Source organism: Callospermophilus lateralis, chromosome 6 (assembly GCF_048772815.1).
Source record: "Callospermophilus lateralis isolate mCalLat2 chromosome 6, mCalLat2.hap1, whole genome shotgun sequence".
Classification (NCBI taxonomy): domain Eukaryota; kingdom Metazoa; phylum Chordata; class Mammalia; order Rodentia; family Sciuridae; genus Callospermophilus; species Callospermophilus lateralis.
In genome coordinates, this window is record NC_135310.1 from 10,113,203 (window position 1) to 10,134,594 (window position 21,392).

General features: G+C 38.4%; 1 protein-coding gene across 3 annotated transcripts in view; it reads left to right on the forward strand.

Moving 5' to 3' along the window:
- The window catches only part of Serac1 (serine active site containing 1), a 62,171-nt gene extending 41,031 nt beyond the window's left edge, over positions 1-21,140 (forward strand). For all 3 annotated transcript variants that reach the window (XM_076859404.2, XM_076859405.2, XM_076859406.2), the window contains 8 exons: positions 790-952; positions 4,957-5,107; positions 6,476-6,617; positions 7,740-7,834; positions 9,366-9,463; positions 10,558-10,740; positions 17,763-17,906; positions 19,647-21,140. In XM_076859404.2, coding sequence (XP_076715519.2) covers positions 790-952; positions 4,957-5,107; positions 6,476-6,617; positions 7,740-7,834; positions 9,366-9,463; positions 10,558-10,740; positions 17,763-17,906; positions 19,647-19,783 — 1,113 coding nt within the window. In that variant the 3' untranslated portion in view covers positions 19,784-21,140. The remainder of the gene's footprint in view (positions 1-789; positions 953-4,956; positions 5,108-6,475; positions 6,618-7,739; positions 7,835-9,365; positions 9,464-10,557; positions 10,741-17,762; positions 17,907-19,646) is intronic.
- The last annotated feature ends 252 nt before the right edge of the window (positions 21,141-21,392 follow it).

A 21,392-nucleotide genomic window follows, 5' to 3' on the forward strand; every position in this document is an offset into this window, starting at 1 on the left:
ACATGACTCCTCCCCTCCTCTGTTTTGATACTAGACACTGATCCAGGGGTGCTTCACCACTAGGCTAAATTGCCAGTCTTTATTTATTCATTTATTTTATTTTGAGTCAGGATCTTGCTAAGTTGCTGAGGGTCTCTTTTAAGTTGCTGAGGCTGAACTCCAGCTTGTGATCCTTCTACCTCAGCTTCCCAAATTGCTGGGATTATAGGCACATTCCACCACGTCAGGCTACTTGATCTTTTTCTGTAAACATGTTTTCAACTCCTGAGTTTTCGGATAGCTCCATTGCTGTGGGCATTTTGGAGAGTAGTATGTAGGTGTGCACATCTGTATGATTTGTGTTAATCGTATTTGCAAAAGCAAAATCTGTCTGCTTGCACAGAGGACTATTTCCTGTTATAAGGTGGCAGATTTCTCAAGATTAGTGAATCATTTTAAGATAGTTTCAAGCCAGAGCATCAAAATAAATTGAAACAATTTTGTATAATGACATCGTCATAGGGTTACAAACAAGAGCTAAGCATAATAACTGTAAGAATATTAGAATTTAAAATTTTTTTTAATTAAAAAAATGAGAATTTTAGATGCCCTGGTGAGATGTGCCTTGTTGGGAGTGTTTCAGTGATTTTGAGGTAGTAAGCAGGTCAGAAGAATAAGATCAGAAGTTTGAGTAATCTTTCTGCCACTTTGTCCTGGAGTAGGAGCCACCTGGCTCTGTCATTTTGTTGTATCATCTTGTATAATGAATTGTGCAACATAGAGTAACCTTTCATTAATTTCCTATGCTAGATACCCACACATTGTGATAAAATCGAAGCTAGTGGAGGCTTGCAGCTGCTTCAGAGGCTGTACCAACTTCACAGGGACTGCCCGAAAGTGCAGAGAAATATAATGCGGATCATTGGAAACATGGCTTTGAATGAGCATCTTTTTTCTACTATTGTCCACTCAGGTAATGTCAATATTATATGTTGAGTATTTTTTTTTTTTAGAGAGAGAGAGAGAATTTTTTAATATTTATTTTTTAGTTCTCGGCGGACACAACATCTTTGTTTGTATGTGGTGCTGAGGATCGAACCCGGGCCGCACGCATGCCAGGCGAGAGCCACATCCCCAGCCCCTGAGTATTTTTTGTCCAGTCCTTGGTGCTCCCATTACCTCCTCTTGTGGTACATTACTTTTTCAAGAGACTTTATGGGTCCTTAGAACATGTTATTTTGGTAAGGACAAGGAATTTCTTGAGATTGCAGATAATCCATATCTAAGGTAATCAATGTACATAGTCACAGGAGAGCAGGTTTGCTATGGTGACTGTTTAATTGTTTATATAACTTTTAATATGACTTGGTTAACCAAGAGGAATAATCAAACCAAAAGGAGGCCACTGTAGTTTAGAAAATTAGTGTATTTCCCCCCTGGCAACTAATAACCCATCCATGGGGAGCTAACTTAAGACCAGGAAAATATACTGCTCCTCGTAATTTCTGCCTGAGTCAGCCTTCACCTTGACTAGAAGATGATGATTTTCCAGGTCTAGCTGTCCTCTCCGTGTGCTTTTCAGCATTTGGCATTCTACAGGAGGGAGAGCCCTTCTTTCCCTCTCCTCCCTCCCTCCCTCCCCATCAGTTGGGCACAGGGATTCCTTTTTTTATGTTGGGGTTTGAACCAAGGAATGCTTTACCACTGAGCTATACCCCAGCATTTTTTTTTTTTTTTTTAATTTTGAACCAGGGTTTTGCTAAATTTCTAAGGCTGGTTTCAAATTTGTAGCCTTCTCCCTCAGCCTCCCTAGTATTTGGAATGACAGGTGTGCACCACTGCCTCTGGCTATTGTGAGATTTTTTTTTTTTTTTTTTTTGGTGGTGCTAAGGATTGAACCAGAGCCTTGTGCATGTGAGGCAAGCACTCTACCAACTAAGCTACATCCCCAGCCCTATTGTGAGATTCTTGACACTGTAATTTACATTCTCTGCTAAAGTATGTTATAGACTTTGTGATAATTGTTATTATTTGTAATAGTTGTCTTAGTTCATTTTCTGCTACTATGATAGAATACCTGAGGCTAGAAAATTTATAAAGAACAGAAATTTATTTCTCATGGTTCTGGAGACTAGAAAGTCGAAGATCAAGGTGCTGCATCCTTACACAATAGAAGGTGAAAAGGGAAGGCTGCAAGGCAGTCTAACATGGCATGAAGCCCTTTTTTTAAAGGCCTTAATCCTATTTTTGAGTTTACTTGAAGGATGCATATACCATTTGGCCTAATAATATTGCTTCTTGGATCCACTCCTGTCTAAAAACCCATGGATGTTCTTAAACATTTTGTATAAGAATATTTATTGGAGTTTTTTGTATGGTGTGGAAAAACTGAAAATAACCTGAATGTCTGCCACTGGGAACAACCGTTACATAATCAACAGTACTCACACTGAATGCTGCAGTTACAAAGAATAAAGTTTATGTATGTGCAGAGCATGCCAGGACATTGCTGAAGTACCAATACAGCCACAGAATAGGAGGGATAGTATGATTTCATGTAGGTAAAATAATGCATCAGAGAGAGTGACATTGGTGAATGAGATGGACATCATTACTCCAGGTACATGTCCGATTGCGTGAATGGTGTGACCCTACTCTGGGTACAACCAGGGAAGTAAAAATTGTGCCCCATTTGTGTATAATGAATCAAAGCATTCTGCTGTCATGTATAACTGATTAGAACAAATAAATACATTTTTAAAAACTCAAAAACATTTTAATACATTTTTCAGAATAAAATCATACAACTTTTATATCTTTCATTACAAAGGATGACATTGTATGTGTATAAGTTACAGGCTTATGATTGCTTTTGGGGGGGGGGGTACTGGGAATTGAACCCAGGGGCATTTAATCACTGAGCCACATTCCCAGACTTTTTTATTTTTGAGACAGGACCTTGCTAAATTGTTGAGGCTAGCTTTGAATTTGCAATTGTCCTGCCTCAGCCTCCCAAGCTTCTGGGATTACAGGCGTGTGCCACTGTGCCTGGCATATGATTGCAATTTTTGAAAAGTTTAGAAGGGTGTCCACCAAAGTCTTAACCTTGGTTACTTTGAGGATATAAATGGAATTGGGAAATAATGAGAGTTACTTAATAACTGCATTAAAGCAGGACTTTCATCATTGAATACTCCTTTTAATTCTTTCTTTTTTTTGAGGGGTGGTGGTGCTGGGGATTGAACCTAGGGCCTTGCATATGCTAGGCAAATACTCTACCACTGAGCCTAGGGCCTTGCATATGCTAGGCAAATAACTCATCCCCTATTTATTTACTTATTTATTTTATTTTTATATTTAATGTATTCAGTGTTATGTAGTTTAAAAACTAAATTTTCAAGAAAAAATTTCTAAGGGGCAGTTGATATTTTATAAGAGTGTCTCTGGCACTGTGACTGAGAAGTGCCATAGAAAAAGACATGAGCCATACTTCTTGTGTAATTCTTGTGACTCCATTAAAAATAAAGCCATATTTTATACATTCCAATAATATAATCTTATGTCTCTATACATAGAATTTTAAAACAGATATTCTGTTGTTATCAATTTTTTGGCAGATTTTTGAAGAGGAATTTTCTGACATTATAAATTTAAATACTGTTAAAGACTTATAGGATCTCAAACTCCTTTTGAATTATTAAATGCTATCTTCTCCTCATCTGTCATCACACTAATTCTCAACACTGTTGTCATGGAGAGTGGGAACAGGAAATAGAACAACTGTCAGCTAGTGAGCGGCACTGGCCTGCTCAGAGGCCCAAGATTTCACAGACATAAGCTAAAGCCTTCCTTCAACTCTGCGATGCAAAGTAATGTGACTGAGGTTCCACAGCACATAAGCCAAGAGCAGAGATTTAAGCCCAAGTCTTTTTGATCTCAGGGACCATGTTCTTCTTTACCTTCATGTATAAATAATATATAAATGGGTTCTCATTATCAGTACTTAGAAAACTGATATATTAGAAACATTAAACCTACCTTTTGCACACAGCCTTCTTTTACTCCACCTCTCTTCTAAGAGGTTACTATTGTTCATGAGTTTGGTATACTGTATCTTTGCAGATCTTCATATGTTTTTGTGTGTATGTGTGTGTATACATGTACATGAAGGTTTATTTTTTAATTTTTTGGTGGTGCTGGGGTTGGAACCAAGGTCCTCAGTAATGCTAGGCAGAAAAAATACTCTATCTCTGAGCTACACTCACAGCCCCTATGGAGTTAAAAATAAAACAAAACCAAAAACTAAATGTAGTCATGGTGTACAGAGTGCTGTCCATGCCTTTTCTGTTTGCCTGTGTGTGTGTGTGGTACTACGGTTTCAACCCAAGGGTACTCTGTACTGAACTATATCCCCAGCCGTTTTTATTTTTTATTTTGAGGAAAGGTCTTGCTTAATTTTCCAGGCTAGACTTGAACTTGGGGTCCTCCTGCCTCCATCTCATGAGTTGCTTAGATTACAGGCATGGTTCACCATGTGCTGATTCTGTTTTGCCTCCTTTTAAAAAAATCAGTTTTTCTTCCAAACTCTAGATTTTACAAGATTTACATAACAAATTCATTAATAGTTTCCTAGTTGTATGAAAACCTGTTAATATTGTTGCTGATGACAATGAAATAAGTAATATTTACCAACTGAATTTTAGTAATTCTTACTAAAAGAAAAACACCATGGTATTTTGTCCCCTTTTGGTAATCACCATTTGTTGCAATTTTCTACACAGAAAAAATGGCTATTGCATCTCTCGTTCCTTCTTTTAAATCCCTCAAAGGATCTGTGGTTGGGGTTGTCTGTGGACTCAGAGGCTCTTAGGGCAGAATGGAGCTGGAGTGGTTGGGACGGATACCAGGGTGGAGACCTCTCCTTCCAGTCTGAGATGGACTTGCCTCAGTATTTAGGAGGTCTGTTCTTTTCACCAGGCTGGGTTTCCATAATGGCAGAAGCCTTGAAATCTCCCCACATTATGGAGTCCTCACATGCTGCCAGAACTCTGGCTAACCTAGACAGAGAAACTGTACAAGAGAGATACCAGGATGGCGTGTACGTGCTCCATCCCCAGTACCGGACGAGGTGAGCAAGCAGAACAGTTGCTTTATCCCCTTTGGTAACATAAAGTCAGAGGGCTTAAATTTTAAATTCTGCATAATTTAGATAAGTTAAATACTTTATAAGTAAGTCAAATACTATAGTTACTAAAGCTGTTCTTAATAACCTCAGAGGAGTTGAAGTTTGTCTAAAAGCACAAAAACTATTATTTTCACAAAGGGCTTACCTTCAGTGAGGTGCTCACCTGTTAGAACGTGTGGCACTTACACTTTGGAATGTCATTTCAAGTCATTTTCATTTAGATCTGAGTTAATAACTGATTTGAATTGGAGAAGTCAGTCTGAATAGGAAGGACATTAGACGTTATTGGAGAATCTGGGCCTGGAATTCCAGGGTCTGGAGAAAGTTTGTGCTAGGTATCAAAACATGCGTGGAAAGAGTAAGTCATAATAAATTTGACTCCTTGTATTCCTTAAGTTATTGCTGGTCACTATTGCCAATTATATCCTTGCTGAGACAATAAGTATAGAAAGGATTGCAATGAAAAAAGTACATGTCTTGGATTTTCATAGGGTGCTTTGAAAAAAAAAAACAACTCAGAAAATAGCTCCAAATTTTTAAATTTAAAAAATGGATTGCCAGGTTAATTCCAATTTGCAGATAACATGATAATATATTTTGTGTATATGTTATATAATTGTGTATGTACTATAAATATTTTTCAACTAACATACCATCTATAATTTTAACATTTTAATATAGCCAAAGAAAATATCTTTGCTCTCCTTCTGATAACATTTATTTATTTTCCTTTATAAAATTTTGAAATCTCTTTAATGTATACTTTTAAAAAAAATTTTTTTAGTTATAGATGGACACAATATCTTTATTTTATTTATTTATTATTATTATTTGTTTTATGTGGTGCCAGGTATCAAACCCAGTGCCTCATGCAAGCTAAGCAAGTGGTCTACTACTGAGCCGCAACCCCAGCTCATGACTTATAAATGTAATTTATTTATTTATTATTATTATTTTTAAAAATGTATATAACATACATTTTTTCAATCTTTATTTTATTTTTATGTGGTGCTGAGAATCGAACCCAGTGCCTCATGCATGGTAGGCGAGTGCACTACCACTTGAGCCACATCTCCAGCCCCCATAAATATAATTTATAAGACAGCATGTTCTCTGTGTTTTTGCCAAAACTCCTAGGATTCATTCCTCAGCAACCCTGTACTTATAAAACTTGATATAATGAAATTTTATTTTATGTCATGTGAAGCTGTTGAAGCACCATCCACAGAGAATGCTGTGTCATTTCTTACCATAGCAATAATACATTTATTCTGCTTTTTTTTTTTTTTTTTTAACTCTCTCCCCTCTTAGTCAGCCCATTAAAGCTGATGTCCTTTTTATTCATGGCCTTATGGGAGCAGCATTCAAGACCTGGCGCCAGCAGGACAGTGAACGGATTCTGATTGAAAAGGCTTTGGAAGATGAAGACAGGTACACCACATGCTGGCCCAAGGTAAAGAAGTCGCAGTTCTGTCCCCACACTAAAGCATGCTCTGTTTCCACATTGGTGTGACTGGTTTCCTTCTCTCTCTCTCTCTCTCTCTCTCTCTCATATGTACACATACACATACATACATAGATACATACATACATATACACATATATATATATTTTAGTTGTAGATGGACACAATACCTTTATTTTTATGTGGTGCTAAGGATTGAACCCAGTGCCTTCCACATGCAAGGAGAGCGCTCTACCACTGACCTACAATTCCAGCCCTCCTTTTCTCTTTTTATTGGGATATTTTTCCCATGCAGATCTTCTTTCCCTTACGGTTTGGACTATTACATTAACAGCTGGACTTGTGACCCTAAGTTGTGTAATTTCTATTTAGGATGCAGTCTGAGGCTCTGAAGGAATATTCCATACATAAAATACAGGCAAGAACAAAATAATTCAATTTCACTGAAGCATAATATGAAAATTAATAAAACCATAATTGTATTTGTAGTAGCCAATTTTTTATCTTAATAATTATAAAACTAGAAATAGTAAGTAACTCTATTTTGCATTTCTTTGATATTATTCCTTCCAAAGAGCCTCAGTTCCACTAGGAATGATCTCCATGTGTGTGGGGGTCATTTCCAGGGCTTTGCTCCACTGCTTCTCACTCACTTTCACACGACTTAGCAAGTAGAAAGAATGTTTTGCTCTCTCTGATGACACTGAAGTCTGGAGATGACCATTAATCCAGGATCTCCAGTGACTATCATTTGTATTTTTGAATTCTTAGGTCCAAATGCTCACCGTTGGGCTATACAGTCTTTCTACTAAATCCTTTTGAAAACCATTTGGATCTAGACTTCAGAAACAAGCCTAGCTTTTGTCTGTAGCAGATTTAAATTGAGAATAATCTCCAACAGCGCCCTTCATTGGCCTTATACTATAAATATGGATACCATTTTGTGACCAGAGATATAAAAAGATAAAGATAGTCACCTTCAAACTTTATTCAAATGTCATCTTTAATTACTCCATTATGAGAGTTCTCTAATGATAAATTTCAATTGCTAGGAAGTAACCGAGTGTTGGAAATGCAGGCATTTTCTTATGTACCTTTCTGTTTACTTAGACGTGGTTGGCAAGAGACTGTCCTGCTCTCCGAATTATATCTGTGGAGTATGATACCACCCTCAGTGACTGGAGAGCTGGGTGCCCTGCAGAAAGGTAACTTCGTGGGGGACGTTTAGACTGGAAGTATGGGGAAGGGCTCAGGCTACAAGTGGGTCCTTTGGGATGGGAAGTGATTTTTCTTTTGATGACACAGCAGGGCAGGATTTTTTCTCTTTTTTCTTTCTTTCCTTTTTTTTCTTTTCTTTTTTTCTTTTTTTTTTGTGGTGCTGGAGATTAAACCAATATGCTCTACTACATGCCTAATCAGGATTTTCTTATGAAAACTAACCTTTTTCTTTTCTTTTGGAAGGAATTATCTATAAACAAACAGTGAAGTAGAAGATTAAGGTGTATTATCAATGTTGGGCTCCTAACCTGGTTCATTTACAACTCGTACAATCGTGAAGGACCATGGTGGATTCCTTAGCAAAACCTCCATTCCTTTAAGAAGTAAAAGTGATATTCTTTTGCTTTGTGTTCACAATTATACCAGCTAGAGGAAGCACAGAAAAAGATGTGAGCCATTTTGGCTCCTATGTACCATTTATGCCCCATAGGCCAGTTGAGTTCATAGGAAGGAGCACTAGGTTCTTGGGTTATGGGACCTGGATTGTAGCCTGATCCTACCTTTGATATGCTGTGCTTTCTCAGGCAAGTCACTTAGCATGTCTGGGAAGCTTTGTTTACAGATTGAGAGAGTGGTCTAACCAGTATTATCAAACTGTGCTTTGTGAATAGACCCCATGTAGGTGCCCAAGAAGGGAGGGAAGCAAGTGAGCAGGAACCAGGTTTCCCTCCTGTTTTCCCTGGAGGGGCTCTGGGGGAACCTTTGCTTTGAATAAAGGTGTCTACAGATAAGAAACTATCAGACTGGATAGTTTTGAAGTTATCTTTTTGTTTAAACATTACTTATTTTGAATTCTCTGAAACAGTTTCCTAACATTTCTAAATAATTAAAATGATGAAAACTTAATATTTAAAGGAAAAAAAATTGGGGAGTGATACTGGGGATTGAACTCAAAGGTGGTTCTACCACCAAGCTACATCTCCAGTCCTTCTTATTTTTTATTTTGAGATAGGGTCTTGCTAAGTTGCCAAGGCTAGCTTGAACTTGCAGTCCTTCTGCCTCAGCTTCCCCAATCACTGGAATTATAGGCATGAACTACCATGCCTAGCTTGAAAGCTTCAATTTGTGGCATAAATACAAGTAGAATTGAAACTCAGAAAAGAGAGAACCAAATCTCTAGGGACACTTTCATTATTGGGCTATGGAATGGGAAGGGACACATATCCTAAGTGCTGAGGGCAGCCAGGTTTGACCTGGAAAAATTAGATACTCAAGTGATGTTCCCCTAGTGTATGAATGACCTCTCTGGGTTTAAATAATCCTAATTATGCTAATAAGTTTGAAGAAGAAAGTGAGCAATATCAGAAGTGGAGCAGAGAGAGAGGAGTATTCCTCACTCTTCAGGGCAGTAGCATGTAGCATTCATTCAACAGACAAAAGTTCTCAGCTTAAAAATTAGATAGCAAGATTCAGGGGATAGAGGCCTCCTGTCATGCCTGCTGTTTTCATTTTGTTCAGAAAGACCATTGCATTCAGAAGCAACGAACTCCTTTCGAAGCTCAGGGCTGCTGGTGTTGGGGATAGGCCAATGATTTGGATTTCACATAGCATGGGAGGTAAGGATGATTTCATCTTCACAGAGTGACCGTTGTGAGGTTTTCACCATTGCAGCTAGCCTAAATTCTTGTATCTCTCTGCTGTACTTACCAGTAGCCCCTTTCTCCCCAGGTTAAAGTCTTTGGCTATGGCTTGGAGTTTTAAAATTAGCACGCTCCTTCCATGGTATTAGTTTTCCCAGAAGGTAGCAACTAGTAACAAAACATACAAGAGGGCATGGGGGTGACTACCTGAAACTTCCATGTCTTGGGAGTAAGTAAACATTACACCCAGGGATACTGACAAGTTGGGCTTACATGGCTAGCTTTCCTGGCTTCCCAGGGGCTTCCCTTCTTCTTCCCTGAGCTTCCTCACCATTACGGACTCCATCCTTGCTTTAATGTTCAGAGCTGCCACGGAGGTGTGCTCCTGGCCCCTGTGTCCCTGCAGCTCTGCTTTGGGGCCTAGTGCTGCTTCTCTAGTCACACGTGCACCTCCTCCCACCTACTATCCCCCATCCAGCTCTCAGTTTTTATCATCTGCCTTTCAGAGATGAGCTTTCTGCAACCTCTGACCTAGTTTATCTGAAGAAATGCTCAAAATAGCTGATCCTGAGCTGGGCCTTTTTGCTGAGAGAGAGGTCCAGATAGCCTTTGGTGTCCCTCAGCGACCCACTGCCACCAGCTTTGAGATCCCACAGCGGCTTTTCCCAAGCTCGGTGGGACCATGACTGTGTATTAGTATCTTCCCAGGTGTAGGCTGCCCTAGCAGAAGGGAGGCCAGTTGTGCAGCAGTGGGTGCCCAACTCAGACAGTGCCCCACCCACCCTCCTGTGGGACAGCAGATCCTGTGATGGGAGGATCTGTCCTGCAAAGTAGGCTCTTACCTATTTGTAGTCTATACTACAAATTCTAGAGAATCAGGAGTATTAATATTTAAGGTATTTAAGGCCCTGTTTCTTGAACTATAGAAAATTGTTCAAACTTTCTTTTTTAAAAGAATACACCTCTCTTTCTGTATTTGTTTTGCCTCCCCTTCTTTTTCTTTCTTTAAAGAATAACAGAGGGAAGGAAAATAGCTTACACTTATGTTTTTCTTTCTTCTCTGTGGCCAGGTCTTCTTGTCAAAAAGATGCTGTTGGAAGCCTCTCAGAAGCCAGAGATGAGTCCTATTATAAGCAATACCAGAGGAATAATTTTTTACAGTGTTCCTCATCATGGATCACATTTGGCTGAATATTCTGTTAATATTCGCTATCTTCTCTTTCCCTCTTTGGAAGTCAAAGAACTCAGCAAGGGTAATGCTTTCTGTTGAGCAGGAACTTGGGATTGTATTAACATGATACAGGAGGAAGGAAAAAAAAGCCAGTTTCTTCCTTGACTGTATTATCTCATTTTATTGTTTGTATATATTGTCTTTAGGCTGTCGATGGAAAATTTTAACTTGGACTTGATTTTTTATTTATATCTTCTCTTTTTGTTCTTATGCCATTATTTACTCAAATATAGCCATAAATTTAATATTATTATAAGTACTTAAACTAGAAAAATTATATAATGCTTTGCTTTAAGTATTATTCCAAATTATTAGTAAATTGCTTTTCCCCATGAATTTGGAATATCATCAACTGTTAAAGTATAAATGAACTTTTGGGATTTTTACATATGGATTATAAAGTACTCTATTTGTTTTGGTTAATAGCACTTTTTTTTTTTTTTTTGTATCAGGGATTGATCTCAGGGGCACTTGGCCACTGAACCACATCCCCAGCCCTATTTTGTATCTTATTTAGAGTCAGGGTCTCACTGAGTTGCTTAGAGCCTCACTTTTGCTGATGCTGGCTTTGAACTCGTGATCCTCCTGCCTCAGCCTCCTGAGCTGCTGGGATTACAGGTGTGCACCACTGTGCCTGGCAATAAGCACTTTCTTTCTGGACATACATACCCAGAAGTGGAATTGCTGGACCATATGGTCATCGGAATTTGGACTCCCTGAATTCTACTTTAATGTGCCAGTTGTCTTTTTGTTCATATTTTATCTTTGGTCTGCTTGATTCACATTGCCTACTACACCTTCTGTTGAAATTTTACTTTTTTTTTTTTAAAAAACTGAGACATAATATTTGTACATCTTTATGGGATAAGTTGTGGTAATTCAGTACTTGGATATAATTTATAATAATCAAATCAGTATAATAAGCATTTCCATCTCTTCAAACATCATTTTCATGTGTGGGAAGTTTTATAGTTTTCTAGTCATTTTTAAATGTACCATCTATCGTTTCAATCAAGTTACCCTGCTATGCTATAGGAAAACCAGAACGAATTCTTCCTGGGTTGTGGTGCCTCTTATTGAACTGCTTTCAGCTTCTCACCCCATACCCTGTCTAGTCTCTAGAACCAAGCACTATTACATTCTGTTCTACAATACTGACTTATTAGTTCCAGAAATGAGTGAGCACATGTGGGTTTTTTTTTTGTGTGTGTGTGTCTTAATATAATTATTTCACTTAATATAATGATCTCACTTCTGTTTATACTGCTACAAATAACAGGATTCCTTTATGTTTTTTTATGACAAACTGCTATGCTATTTTCCATTCTTCCACTGATGGACCACCAGGTTGATTCCAGGCTTCAGCTCTTAGGGATAGTGCTGCAAGTAGACATGAGAGTAGAGGTGTCTTTTTGGTATGAGTTCATCTCCTTTGGATATATACACCTAATACTGGAATTGCTGCACCATGTGATAGTCCTATGTTTAGTTTTTTGAGGAATCTTCATGCTGTTTTCCATAATGCCTGTGTTAATTTACATTCTTACCAACAGTAAAAGTCTTCTTTTTCTACAGCCTTGTCAACATTTGTTCTTTGTCTTTGGTGATGGCCATTCTGGCTGGAGTGAGGTGCTCTCTCACTGTGTTTTCTTTTTTTTTGTTTGGCGGCGGTGGTGTGTGCGTGTGGGGTGTTTACCAGGGATTGAACTCAGGGGCACTAGACCACTGGGCCACATCCCCAGCTGTATTTTGTATTTTATTTAGAGACAGGGTCACACTGAGTTGCTTAGTGCCTCGCTTTCGCTGAAGCTATCTTTGAACTCCCGATCTTCCTGCCTCAGACTCCCAAGTGCTGGGATTTCAGGCTGTGGGCCACTTCTCACAGTGCCTTTAGTATTTTGAGGTATGTTCCTTCTATACTTAATTTTTTGTGAGTTTTTATCATGAAGGGATATTGAATCTTATGTTTTTTTAGTATCTATGAAATATTGTGTGATTTTTATCCTTTGATCGGTTGATGCATTATATTTATTGATTTTCATATGTGGAAACATCCGTGAATTACTGGGATGAACCCCACTTGATCAGGGTATATGATCTTTTTGTTATACTTTCAAATTTGGTTTGCTGGTATTTTATTGAGAATTTTTACATCTATGTTCATCAAGGACATGGGTTTATAGTTTTCTTTTTTTGTTGTTATTGTTTTATCCATTATGGTTTCAATCTGAAATGTCCTTCAAAAGCTTATGTGTTAAAGGCTTGATCCCCACTGCAATGGTATTCACAGGTAGGGCTGTTGGGAGGTGATTGGATCATGAGAGTTTTAACTCATCAGTGGACTGATCTATTGATGGACTGGGAGGTGGTGGAAACTTAGGAGGTGGGGCCTAGTTAGAGGAAGCAGGTCATTGCTAATGTGCCTTGAAGGCTATATCTTCTCCCCAGGCTTCCCTCACACCCCTTTGTTTCTCAACCACGAAGGTAAGCAACTATGCTCTACCACATACTCTCACCATCATGTCCTGCATCACCACATGCCCAGAAACAATAAAGCCATGAGCCAAAATATATCTTTCTTTCTCTAAGTTGATATCCTTAGGTGTTTTGTCACAGTGATGGAAAGCTGACAGTTATCTTGTCTGGGTAATGCTAACTTCATATAAAGAGTTTGGTAGAGTGCCTTCCATTTCAGTGTTTTGAAATAGTTTAAGAACTGAAATTTGTTTTTCTTTAAATATTTTGTAGAATTCAGCAGTAAAGTCATCAGGCTGTGGACTCTTTTTAGATGAGAAATTTTAAATTACTGCTTCAATCTCATTACTCATTTTCAGTTGGTTTGACTCTTCTATTTCTTTTTGATTCAGTTTTGGTAGGTTGTATGGGTTTATGAATTTATCCATTTCTTTTAAGTTTTCTAAATTTTTAGCATATAATTATTCATAGTAGTTTATTATGATCCTTTATATTTTTGTGGTATCATTTGCAATGCATCTTTTTTTTAATCTCTGATTTTATTTGGGTCATCTCTCATTCTTTCTTGATTAGTCTAGCTAAAGTAAAAAACAATCATTTTTGGGGTTTTTTTAGTTTTGATTTTATTTATGCTCTGATATTTATTATTTCTTTCATTAATATGGGATTTAATTTGTTCTTGCTTTTCTAAGTCCTTGGGATGCATTATTAGGTTGAGATCTAATTTTTAACAATGGATGCATATTAACTGCTATAAACTTCCCTCTCAGTACTGCTGTTTTTGCTGTATCCCGTAGATTTTGATGTGTTGATATTTTCTCTCCCCATAGATCTAATAATATTTGCTTTATATATTTGGTGGTCCATGTTGGGTTCTTATATATTTATAATTGTTACATCTTCTTGCTGAACGGATCCTTTTTCAATATGTAACTTTGTCTCTTTATAAAGTCTGCTTTGTCTGAGTATAGCTATTCCAGCTTTTTTTAGTTTCCATTTGCATAATACATCTTAAACACTCTTCTTTTAGTCTGCATGAAGTAAGTATTTTGTAGGCAGCATATAGTTGCATCATTTTAAAAAATTTTTATTCGGGGCTGGGGATGTGGCTCAAGAGGTAGCGCGCTCGCCTGGCATGCATACGGCCAGGGTTCGATCCTCAGCACCACATACAAAACAAAGATGTTGTATCCGCTGCTAACTAAAAAATATTAAAAAAATTCTCTCTCTCTCCTCTCTCACTCTCTCTTTAAAAAAAAAAAAAATTTTTTATTCATTCACTATCTTTTCATTGGTGAATTTAATTCATTTATATTCAATGTTATTATTGATAGGTACAAACTTCCTCCTGCCATTTTGGTAACTGTATTGTTTCTTTTGTATACATTTTTTCTTTCTTACCATGCTTATTTATTTTTGTGATTTGGTAGCTTTATTTCATGCAAAGGTTTGAATCTATTCTCTTTTTCTTTTATATCTTTGTTCTTCTAGTAAGTTCTGTATATTCTTTTGTCTTCATTGCTGGTGGTTATGGGATTCCCTTAAGTTATTTCTTATAGAGCTGGTCTAGTGGTGTTAAATTCTCTGTTTCTGTTTATTTGGAAAATACTTCATTTTGACTTCATTTTTGAAGCATGATTTTTGCTGGGTGAAGTATTCTTGATTGGCAGGATTTTTTAATTTTAGTATTTTGAATATCATCCTATTCTCTTGCTGCCTTAAGGTTCTGCTGAGAAATCTCCTGTAAATCTAATGAGTATTCTCTTAAATGTGATTTGACATTGTTCTATTGTTTTGGGGATTCTTGTCTTGTATTTTTGACATTTTAACTATAACATGCCTTGGTGAAGATCTATTTTATATGCATCTAGGAGGAGTCCTTTGAGCTTCTAATATCTGGATGTTGATATCTCTCTGAAGATTTGGAAAGTTTTGGGCCATTTCATGACATGGATTTTCAATGCCTTTCCTTTTTCCTTTAACTTCTGGAATTCTCATAATGCAAATGTTTTTTCACTTAATAGTGTCCCATAATTCTTTTAGGTCTTCTGCATTGTTCTTTTTCTTCCTTCCTTTCCTTTCCTTTTGTCTGACTGGGTTATCCAAAAGATCAGGCCCCAGGAGCAATTATGATTGGGTGCTGAGGTTTGTAGCACTATTAGCTGCTTTTATGGAGCTAATAGATGATATTTTCTCCAGGTCAGGGAACAAGCACAAGTGTAACCAGGGATTTTGGCACTAGCAACTATGGTCCTACGAGTGTGGTTTGTGGAGCAGACCTTTCCTAAGTCACCCAGGGCATGTGTATGTAACATTTGGCCTATGGTGCTATAATCCACATTCTTTAAGTTGGACATGGAGGAGATCTTTGCTAGGTCCTGTGAGCTAAGCACAGGTGGTGCTAGGGCTATGGCTTTGGAATTTGTGGTCCTAGAATGACATGGATAGGAATGTCTCTAGATCAGGCAGGGCAAACTCTGGTGGGAATGAGGCTTGTAGCATTAGCCACAGTCCTAGAACTGCAGAATATGAAAAAGACCTTCCCCCTGTTCCCCAGAGAAAAACCTGGGTGATGCCAGTGCTTTTTCGCACCAGTGATCACATTTCCACAAGCATCAGCTAGGAAGACCTTCCTTAGTTATTGCTGGGTCAGTGTAAGTGATGCTGGGGATTGAAGATGCTGGTAGTGTGTTACTGGAGTTGTGGAATGCAGTTTTGTGGAGCCTGTCCTCTGGAAGCTGGGACTTTGTACCAGCAGCTGCAGCCTCAAAGCTTTGGGCTGGAGCAGAGATCTTCTGTAGTTCCTGTAAGGAAAGTGTGGATGGGACTTGGGCTTGTATCTATGAGAGATGCTGGACCTGATGCTACAAGACACTGAGGGGACTGTTTTCTGCCTAGTAAAGCATGCACTGACCGCATGCTTTGCCCCTAAGGCAAGATGGCATCTAGCTGTAGCTATAGTAGTAGCTTGGGTTCATGGGTTGGGGAAGCCCAAAGTGGGTTCCTTCATTGGAGCAGAACAATTACTCATGGACCAGCTTTAATTTCAAGACTGTAGAATTCTGCAATTAGGAGTGCTGGAGGCTGGGGTGGTGGCTCAGTGATAGAGTGCTAGCTAACCTAGTGAGGCACTGGGTTCAATTCTCAGCACCACATATAAATTAATTAATTAATTAAAGGTTCAACAACATCTTAAAAAAGATTAAATGCAAAAAGAACAATTTGGGGCTGAGGATATAGCTCAGTTGGTAGAGTGCTTGCCTCGCATGCATAAGGCCCTGGGTTGAAGGACTGCTGGACTTTCCCACTTACCTTTCCCTGCTGTGTGGGGATATCCCCGCTTCAGGGAGGTAGAGTTTGCAATTTCCTTTGTTGTTGTCTTTTTTATTCCTGCTGTTTGGGGATCCTGTTGCTTCCTTGCTGATTTTGGAGTCTTCCCTTGATCTCCCTCCTTTGTTGATGCTTCTCTGTGCCAGAGTCACACACAGGACATTACTTTTTTTTTTTTTTTTTTTTTTAATTTTTTAGTTGTAGATGGACACAATACCTTTATTTTGTTTATTTATTTTTTTATGTGGTGCTGATGATCGAACCCAGTGCTTCACAGTGCAAGCACTCTATCACTGAGCCACAACCCCAGAACATTTTTTCATTTTTGAAGTCAAACTTTTAAAAGAACAAGTTTGTTCTTGTTCTCCAGTTCTTTATTTGTATTATCCTCTTGCTTTGTGATTCCATTATTTCTTTTTAATATATTTTTTTTAGTTGTAGATAGACACAATATCTTCATTTTATATATATATATATATATATATATATATATATATATATATATATATATATTTAGTTGTAGTTGGATACAGTACCTTTATTTATTTTTATGTGGTTCTTAAGATCGAACCCAGCGCCTCACATGTGCTAGGCGAGTGCTGTACCACTGAGCCACAACCCCAGCCCACATCTTTATTTTTATTTATTTTTACATGGTGCTAAGGATCGAACCCAAGGCCTCACACGTGCGAGGCAAGCGCTCGACCACTGAGCTATAATCCCAGCCCTGATTTCATTATTTTTAGAGTGTTCTTCAACATTCTTGTTTTCCATTTGACTCCATTTTGTTTTTTTTTCCTGTGGTTAGCTTTCCTGTCTGCTTATCTGTTCTGTGTCTTTGAGGTTGTAGGCTTCTAATATCTGGTACTTCTTAGCTGCCCTCTCATGTTTGAGGACAAGGGGCTGAGACAGGCTAAATCAGGCAGGCTTTGTTGCTGGGGGGCTGTGCATTAGTGGGGTGGGGTGCCAGCCATCACCCTGGGGGCCCTGGACTGTCCCATGCACCAAACTGCCCTAGCTACTGCTTCCTGTCAGCCAGTAATATGTTGAATCTTCCTTTGATGGTTGTCCTCTCTGTTAGGGGGCTTCAGCCTTTGAATTTTACTGGCTTCTTTCCAGGAGAAAAAATAAACGTGTGTTGGATCAGAATCCTGACACCCTGTCTGAATTAGAAAGATTATTGTATTCTGAATTGGGTGAAGAGAACTTGTCACAATCTTGTTCTTTATAATTCTACAGATTCTCCTGCACTTAAAACACTACAGGATGACTTTCTGGAGTTTGCTAAAGACAAAAGCTTCCAGGTGCTAAGTTTTGTAGAAACACAACCAACCTATATTGGTAGCATGATTAAACTCCATGTGGTACCCGTGGAATCAGCAGGTATTTATTTACTCTTTTTGAAACTTTCTATTAGATGCCTTGGTGGTGGTGCCAGCATTTCATTGAAAATATCATTTTTGACATCTGTATTCTCAGTTTTAGGAGATGGATTTATAAAGATCTAGAATCTAATTCTAGTGTTCTTTTTAGCCATGGATTAAAATTTTTTTGCAAACATATAGCTTTAACATTCCCACCCCCCTACCTTTATTTAACTGATGAGTTGACAAAGGGTAATTGTGTTAACTCTAAATTAGGCATCAACAGAATTGTATGGCATTAAGATATAAGAATACCAGGGGCTGGGGTTGTGGCTCAGTGGCAGAGCACTTGCCTCGCACGTATGAGGCACTGGGTTCGATCCTCAACACCACATAAAAATAAGTAAATATAAATAAAATAAAGGTATTTTGTCCATCTACAACTAAAAATATATATAAAAATAATACTACCAGGGTTTTCCATCAGCTAGATTAAAAGGGGGTATTTATTCAACCGATGGATAGCTGAATGTAGAAACCTTAAAAATATATATAGGGTTGACAGAGTGAAAGCTTTAGTATGTGGGGAATATTGAAACAGGAAATAGTCCATCAGAAAAAGATAGTATTAAACTACTGTTTCTTCATGATCCTAGCGGGGAGGGAAATGCCTAATACCTGCTACTATTGTGTTTTATGATGTCTTATTGGGTCCTAGAGGGTAGAGCTCAGATCTTACCCATTATTCTGCATCATAGATCCACATTTATCTCACTCCCTGAATGCTGTCCCCCCTCTGGGGCCACTTCCTAGGCTTGCTTGTCAACTTGGAACCTTTCTTGATCACTTCTGAGGGTGGCTTGGGTGCTGCCCTGGCAGTACTCAGCCATGTCATGAGCACTTTGTGGCTAGGGACAGTGTGCACCTGGTGTGCTTGCCAGATGATTTCTCAGTGTATATAATGAGTTCTATCTTTACCTCTTATATTACCTCTTATATTAAGTAAAACGGAAAATATTTAATACTTTATAGCAATACTTTTTTATGTCAAAATAATATGCCACAGGATGAGGGGTTATTCTTTAGTTATTTAAAGAGGTCAAAGACTACCAGATGTCTAAAAAAAGAACTTTGGAAGCTGGAAGCAAAAGCAAAGCTACCACAGACCAGCTGCTTCTGGTGTCAAGCTATGTCACACTTCTGCTGCCCCCTTTTGCCATATCACCAGAAGGCTTGTTCTCCCTCCTGCCACTTGCATTTCTCCCCTCAGTGGCTGAACTGGCGTCTCACATTACTTCCATCCAGGTGGACATTGTCAGACTGAAATATCAGAAGCTTTTCTAGGTCTCTCATAGTCAAGCCTAAACTACCCTACTCATGGAGTGATCACAGGGATAGAGTGGGTCCTGTGCAAGATAGGCATTCTTTTCCCAAGGGCAAAGAAGCTCATTGTGGGGGTTATGTCAATATGTGTTATTATTTAATAATAACCTATAGGTGTAGGAAGGTTTGCATCATGCTGGTACTTGGGCTCTCCTGGCTGTTAAATTAGGAAGAAGACCAGCACACATGTGAAGACTCCATGGAAACCATTAAATTAGAAGATCTATTTTCAAATGTGATGAGTCAAAGGTGGTTTAGTTGCTTTCAGACTCCAAGCTCCTTTATATATTGGGCCCTTAGTCACAACCAAACCATTGACCTCTTTCCGATTTGATAAGGGGGAAGCTTTTGTTTATTGACATTTTGTTTTCTTCAGATTTAGGCATTGGAGAGCTAATTCCTGTGGACGTTAACCATTTGAACATTTGTAAACCAAAGAAAAAGGAAACCTTTTTGTACCAACGCACTTTGCAGTTCATCCGCGAAACTTTAGCCAAAGACCTTGAAAAGTAACAGCTGTCATGCTCCATTTTTTATGTGAACACAGTTCAAGAAAGCTGCTGTTCTTTTTAAGCTCTAAGCAATCATGCAGACATTGTCATGATGGCACCAGCATGGTCTGGAGTGTGGTGCAGACATCAGAATGCAGCTGTCCACTCAAGTATTAGAAGGCTCTACACAGAAGTGGCACTCACAGGAGCAGCAGCAAGGTTGGGATCCTCTGACTTAAAGCCCTCTTGTGCCACTTTGTGGGTCACAGTGCTGGGCCTAGTGACTGGGAGTAACACTGCTGTGGCTGGAGAGGGCTGTTTCATCTGTTACTGTCCTGGCTCACCTAGGAGCCCTGGCGGGTTCTGAAGGAAAATCTGCGGATAGCTCAGCTTACCATACAAATGCTATGAGGGGAGTACCTAAAGTGGAGAGAAGAATGAAGCAGAGCATGACGTTTTGTTCTGGATATCTGTGCTATACCTTTTTTAAAATGTCAGTTTTGGAAACTTTTAGTTTTTAACTTCCAGTTCAATCTTGTCTAACATCATGGTGTTAACTTCACTAGGCCTCTTATCAGTTCCTTGTTTCCATTTTCATATTGCTGAGAAAAAGCCCTTTTTAATAAAAATTCTAGCTCATAGTAATTCTTCTCAGGCTGTAGCAACCTATGCTTGTAATGTGTCCCAGGTAAGGATAAAGGGGCTAATCAATTACTGATCACAGATAAACTATTCTAAGCCGTTATATAAATAGTTCACAGTGTCAAGATTCTCAGATGCTCTTTGGCTAAATAAAGTATACCTTTCGTGTTCACTCAGAAGTAGTATTAATTGAACTTCAGCCTGTGACAAAGAGGAAGTCATGTTGATGGACTTCTTTTTCCTTTTGAATGACAGCATTAAGAAAAAAATAACCTTTTGAGCTGGACACGGTGGTGTACGCCTGTAATCCCAGCAGCTTGGGAGGCTGAGACAGAAGGATCACAAGTTCAAAGCCAGCCTCAGAAAAAGGAAAGCACTAAAAAACTCAGTGAGACCGTCTCTAAATAAAATACAAAATAGGACTGGGGATGTGGCTCAATGGTTGAGTGCCCCTGAGTTCAATCCATGGAACAGCTCCCCTACCCCCACCCAAAATTAGCCTTTTGAAATGTACAGTTCTTTGGTTGTCAGTATATTCTGAGTTGCACAGCCAACTTTCTTAATTTCAGAACATTTCTGCATTCTAAAAAGAATCCCTGTCATCAGCCGTCATTTCCCACCATTTGTCCCAGTCCCTGGTAAATATTAATGTACATTCTATCTCTGTGGATTTGCCTATTCTGGACATTTAATATAAACAGAATCATATATGTGTCTCCCTTGTTACTCTTAGCATAATGTTTTCAAGGTTTATATGTGATATAGCATTTATCAGTATTCCTTTTTTTTTGAGCAAATATCTATATGATATGCCACATTTGTCCTTTTATTAGTTGATAGATGTCTAGGTTCTGTCCATTTTTTTCTTTTTTTGGCTATTTTAAATAATGCTGCTGTGATCATTTTTGTACAAAGTTTTTGTGTGAATGTTTTTACTCTCTGTGTAGTAGGAATGGAATTGCTGGTCAAAACGGTAAGTCTGTGCTGAA